Source organism: Cupressus sempervirens, chromosome 6 (assembly GCF_028749045.1).
Source record: "Cupressus sempervirens isolate cs-2001-9-10 chromosome 6, ASM2874904v1, whole genome shotgun sequence".
Classification (NCBI taxonomy): domain Eukaryota; kingdom Viridiplantae; phylum Streptophyta; class Pinopsida; order Cupressales; family Cupressaceae; genus Cupressus; species Cupressus sempervirens.
Window position 1 is genome coordinate 537811714 of NC_143123.1, and position 6521 is coordinate 537818234.

General features: G+C 41.0%; 1 protein-coding gene across 1 annotated transcript; it reads left to right on the forward strand.

Annotated features, from left to right (window-relative positions):
* The first annotated feature begins 2874 nt into the window (after positions 1-2874).
* LOC149553373 (uncharacterized) lies at positions 2875-5192 on the forward strand. The gene has a single exon (XM_089788839.1). The coding sequence runs from the start codon at positions 3358-3360 to the stop codon at positions 5059-5061; it is 1704 nt and encodes a 567-aa protein (XP_089644965.1). The 5' UTR covers positions 2875-3357; the 3' UTR covers positions 5062-5192.
* Positions 5193-6521: the final 1329 nt, after the last annotated feature.

The following is a 6521-nucleotide window of genomic DNA, read 5'->3' on the forward strand; positions in this document are numbered from 1 at the left end:
ATTAGTCTAGATTAACATTACAAATAATGCTTTTCCTTTACATTAATACTCTCCAACGTTTATGTTAATAGTATAAGATGCTAAACTCTCTTTTTCTATCAATAATTTTTATTGGAGGTAAAACACATTTGGAAAGGCCTACAGAGTTCTTACATTAAAACATAGAACAACAAAAGCACAACAAAACGTTTGATCAATGAACACCCAAACACAACAATAAAGACTAGTCTAAATTTGATAGTTGACCCTCCCTCTCCAACAACATTTATAATAGCGATCTATTCAAAGTAGTTGTTCAAAATGTAAGATATATCTATAGTCATTTATTCAAAGTTGTCTTCCAAATTATATATATATATAATTTTATTTCTTATAAATAATTTGAAGTGTATATCACAGTAAAATTATCCAATTTTGATTATTAAAATTTCCATTTGAAATTTTTTTTATTTCCTCGCATAAATTTGAGCTGTTTTCTACCACGTGCGTTCAATGCAAGCAAGCTTTGATGTTGTCCGAAGTACCCATTCAGCAGACTCATGGCTAAACTTTCCAATTCATATGAAGTAAAAAGCAGCGGAAAAGGCTAGAAAACCCCCATTAAAAAACAAGCATAAAAGATGGAAACAAATAAAAGCATTGATGCCCAAAGGAATCAATACAAATTTGTTTTATACAGCAAAACTTACCCGGGACATTAAAAAAAAGCAAGAAACTCAATTCATTATCTACTACTTTATTGGGTGGAATAATATCAGAAGATCAAAATTTATGGATCACCACATAATATCTACTTTGATTTCCCTAAAAGATTTGCATGTAAATTAAACAGATGGATGAATTATCGAAAATACTATTATTAATGAATTAAATATAACATGTGACGTCAGCGTCACTATTGAAGTGTTGAAAGTAACGAATTAACTGGCCAGTAGTGAATGAAACATGCCTACGCATTATTATGACGACTCCACCGGCATGGGGCGGCACTTGCCACTTGTTGACTCCACGATCATTTACTATCACTCAAATTAATTAACATATATACACACTCACATAAGTTTAATTATATATATATATATATATATATATATATATATACATTGTGTATGTAACTCAAAAAGGTTTTGACCCCGGCTAAGGCAAAAGCTGAGTCTTCTCAGCCAATCCAACGCGAGAACGTCGCAAGCGCAGCTAGATTTGAATCGCTGTCCACGTGGCGGGCTGTTAGTGGTCGAGCGCTATAGCCCAACCATATTTTGTCAGTATCGAGAGATTAGTACAAAAACGGGTTGAGGGCAGTTAGTACTGAGCCCGACATGAGAGTCCAGTCAGCACGGGTGACGTGGCCGGGGCTGCGCTGACGTGGACTACGAGCGGCGAGGAGAAATATCTAGGAGGGTCCGTTCAGCAGCCGGTGACGTGGAGGTGATGCTGAGGTGGGATACGGAAATATCGAGAGCTGAGTTGGCATGGTGACAGGGAGGGGCGGTGGTGACGTGGCGGATAGGGGTGAAAAGATAGATGTTGGGTTTGGCGGAGGGGGCGATGAGAGGAGAGAAGGACCCCGTGAAAGGGGTGGGGGGGTGTGTTTTCATTTGGACGGAAAGATCGAGCCCGAGGGATTTGGTATTCTTGTTATCAACGGCCTGGTTCCCGTGGACGTATACTTTTGGAGTATGTGTCAAGGTGGCAGGGGATAAAGCATAGGCGTGAGAATACAGCACAGAATTGCGTAGTAAATGCGGCAAGCCAGAAATTGATGGGTGAGTGAGTTGTTTGGGTTGGGTGGACTTGGTGTGCAAGCGAATTTTTTGTGTGTATGTTGTGTCGGTAGATATACAATGTATATGTGTCCCTAGGTTGTGGTGTAAGGTGAGGTGGGGTGCAAGCAAGTTTTGTGTGGGTGCCTTTGTTGGGCAAGGATTCAGTGCCTATGTGCCCTAGGGGTGTGGGAGGGGTTGGGGCCTAAGTAAGGGTATGCGTATATGCATATATGTTGGTTGGGGTAACTTTTTGTATATATGTTGTGTATGTGTCTTAAGGATATGGAACAAGTTGGAGTGGAAGCAAGCGTATGTGTATGTATATTAGTTGGAAAATGAATGAATGAAGGGTTTTTAATGACATCTATGAGCCCAATGGTTTGTGGGACCATATGCTAAAAGTCCTTAAACTAACTCCATATTCCTTTCAAGATAATCCTCATCTTTTCCTTGTCAAATAAACTTAGAGATAAGTAAGTTTTTTTGTATGTATGTGTTAATATACACGTATTGTACATATATTCTTAGTTTGTGGAAGGGGTTAGAGTGTGTTGGTATATATATATATATATATGTTGGTTGGGGTCAAGTCACATATTTTGTGTGTATGTCTTAGTACATATGTAATGTTCTTAGGGTGCGAAAGGGTATCAAATTTTGATGAGTTTGGATGTGTTGATATATATACAATATGTGTATATTCAATAGAGGCAAGTGAGACTTTTTGCATGTGTGTGTTAATACATATGCATTGTATAAGAGGTTGGGGAGTGTGTGAGTTTTGACTTGTTGGTATGTATTCAGTATATACATTAATATATGTATATTGATTAGGTGCAAACAAGAGTTTTTATATATGTGTTGATATATACACATTGTATATATGTCATTAAGGTACAAAAGTAGTTGAGGTTTCAAGAAGATTCTTTCTATTTGAACCGTTAAAAAACAAACAATATTTATATATGTGTGTGTATATGGAGAAGAGTTGAGGTGCGAAGGTGAGGGAGTTTCTTGGGTGTGGGTGTATATACAGTGTGTATATGCCGTTTGGAGGAGGGTGTAACGAGGGGTCGCACCGGCAGGGCAGTTAAAAGGTGGTGGGGGTGGAGGAGAGGAGAGCATAAATGTGAGAGACACGACTCCTTCACACGTGGAATAGGTAACCAAACCGAGTCAAGGGGTCGGCCGCGTGGGTGGAGAAGAAGAGAAAACGAAGCATCAGAGTGAGGAGGGAGAGTACTAGTAATAGTGCGAGTAGTAAGCAAAGGCAGCAAGAAGCAGAGGAACAAGTAAGGATCGACTTTTCTAAGTTTCCCACCCGAATTTGACCTTTGTTGGAGTCTGGAGCGATCCAGTCAGGACGGCGGCCTTGCTCAATACGTAAAATTCTGGAGCCCTGGTGGAAATTTCGTGTTTTTCTAGAATACACCGACTGAGCTCACAGGGTGTGGGCTGTTTTAATCTGGATTGGGGAGTCATTTGGTTGAAGAGTTTTTCACTCTTGTTGTGCTGAAAGTGAGGATTTTTCGGATTTTGCTGGTTTTTTTTTTGCTGGTTTTAGCTGGTTTTTGCTGGTTTTATTAGCTCGATGGGTTCTGTGGAGAATCGAAGCGGTAAGAGGGAGGTGATGAGGAAGGATGAGGAGGATGAACTGGAGGAGAATTATACTCATATGTGCAAGATTTGCAAGAAGAAGTTTGTTTCTGGCCGGGCTTTTGGTGGTCATATGAGAATTCATGGGCCTGTGGCGATGGCTGCAGCGGCAGAGAGTAATGAGAGGAAGAGATCTAGAGCGGTTCCGGAGATTCGAACCCGGGATGTTTGTGAGGAAAAGGGGGCAGAAGAGGAAGAGGAAGAAGAAGGGGAGTCTGATGGGTATGAGCTGAGACGACACCCTCGGCCTAGCTGGCGGTTTGCAGAGCGAGATTACTCTTTTCTGAGCGGTCATGGGTTCGATTCCAAGGCCGCTACTTTTCTGCGGAAGTCCCGGAGTTGCAAGGTCTGTGGGAAGGACTTTTGGTCCTGGAAGTCGTTGCTGGATCACATGAAGTGCCATGAAAAGTGGGAAGGCGAAGGCGAGGAGCTGGAGGAGGAGGAGGAGTACTCGGAAAGTGGGTCTGAAAGTGAGGAGAACGAGCACCCAATGGAGAATTCGAGCAAATTCGAGGGATGCATGAAGGGAAAAAGATCCAAGCGAGCCAGGAATACTGCAGCGGCTGGTTCTCCTATTAGGCCGCCTCAGTCCAATTCCAACTCTGTCTCTGAAGAAGAAGATATGGCAATCTGCCTTGTGATGCTGGCAAGCGGCGTGGACACTTGTTCTCAGAAGCTCAAGACTGGTAGTCCAGAGGAGGAGTCGGCCAATTCTGGATCAGGGGGAGGGTACTACAGCAAGATGGTGTCTTCGTCCGAGCCCAAAAGGAGGCCCAAGCCCAGGCGGCCTGATAATGGCGTTGCTAATGCTGAGGCCTTTGATGACGAAGGTAAGAAACTTGAAAAGTATATGTGTACTACATGTAATAAGTTTTTCCATTCCTACCAGGCCTTGGGTGGGCATAGGGCTAGTCACAAGAAGGTCAAGGGTTGCTCTTCCAATGAGATTGAGATTGAGATGGAGAATGAAATTGGGAATGGGATTGAAAAAGTGATTGAGAATGAGAATGAAAGCTTGGAGGCTGAGATTACTGATGAGGAGCAGCTTCGGCAACAGCAACAGCAACAGCTGCCCATTAGCTTCTACAAGCCCCCTCAAGCAGCAACAACTCCTATTCCTATTCCTTCTACTACTCACAAATCAGTCCCTCTTGTTCCTAGTGGTAAGAAGAAGTTTTCTACCAAGGTCCATGAATGCTCAATCTGTCACAGAGTGTTTAGCACGGGGCAGGCTCTTGGTGGGCACAAGAGATGTCACTGGGGGACTGGTGGGGCTTCAGAGACAACTAGCACCGTTTCAAGCACCAAGGAGAACCATAATTTGCAGCAACACAAGGGTGGGAAAACAGAGCTTCTGGATCTGAACCTTCCCGCCTACCCTGATGATGATGATGCCATTGCCTTAGCAAGGCCTAATAAGTCGGTTAGGGCTTCTGATGTTGAAGCTCATAGCAAGATCAGCATGCCTTTGTTTCAGACTTGGTGGGCAGACAGCCACCACCCAAATCAGCAGGGGCTCTTTTTGTACAATAACCACACTCATTTGTCTCCTGAAGATGAAGTTGATAGTAAGTTAGGAAGTCAAATTGGGTTGCAGTACCTACAGAACAGAGCTCAACCACCTTGGTTGCAACTGTGAGCCACAATCACAAAGTAGGGGAGATAAAGTACAATTTTTATGTCTTGTGTCATTGTTTCATTCTTTTTAGAGCCTTCCTCTTACTGTTACTGTACACCATTAATAAGATTAGTATAAATACTTTCAGAAAATGTGTGACATTTGGGAAAAATGCTCATTTGTTAGATATTATTTCCATACATCATTACGGTGGAAGGAAAGTGTTTGAATGCTATTCACTTCATGTTGGTGCTCTGTTTATTTTACTTTATCAGATTCCACAAATTCTTATACTGGATTCGATTGTGTGTTTATTTAGCATAACATCTCGAATCACACTCTAGAAAAGATATTTTACTTGTGTCATATGATGCATGCATCTTAGATGGTACTGCCTTGCTTGCCAGAATATTTTAAGCTTTTTCTTCCAATTAGAAAAGATTGACAGAAATTTCTCTGAGCAGTAGATTAGTATTCTTCTTAAAAAGGGTTCATTGTTTAGCATTGGAGCCATTGGTCTTCTTGTTTTACGGCCTTTCTGCATAACAAATTTGTCTAATCTAATAAAACGAGCAGCTATGCAAACAATATGCTAGGTAAAGTTGACTTATCAACATTACAAATTTGGAGTGTGTGTGCAGAGACTAAAGAGATCCTAATGTAAACTCATGAATGCCCATTCGGGCAAAACTGCACCTTTTGACTCTGTCCTCTGTTGAGAAAGTACAAACTTAGGCATATACACCCGACTGATCAGTGTCAGAGAAAGTAGGACCTACAACTATTATGAGTTATGATCACTCATATTACTCTTCTATTGGTTTTAGGAGTTCCAAAACATGGTAGGATGGAAAATTGGTTGACAAAGATTGTGAAGGAAATTTAATTGGTTTTATATCTATTATGGAATAGCTTGAATGTTTATCTCATGGAGTCGCATATGACAACATCTGTTTCAACTGAGTACAATCATTCTCCACTGGTTAAGTGCATAACAGTTAAATAGTAGTGGAGCACAACTTTTTCTTTTCAAGCTCAAAACAATTTTGCTACTTCAAAATGTGACATCTACCTGTTGTATTCATCATGCCCACTTTACTAATACACAGAGTCACTAAATTTCAAATCTAGAAACAGCAGTCCAAGGGCTTCTCCAATTGATGGGTTTTTATTGAGTTTATGTCGTATATTCATAGAACTACAGAATTTGGCTGTGTATTTCAAATTGTGGGAATTTCCCATATATTATTTCTTCTAGTTTATGTCATATGTGCTTTTTTTCATCAACATTTCAGATTTCAGATCATTATATTACATCAGGACTACACGACTACAGATTTGAGATGTGCTATTTCAAATTGTATGTTAGGGGAATTGCAATGGGTGGTCCACCGTCTCTTTGGATTGTGTAAAATGTATTGAACTTAATGAGAGTCTGGGTGGTACAGCAGAAGGCTACCAAGTTTTGTACATGACTCAGG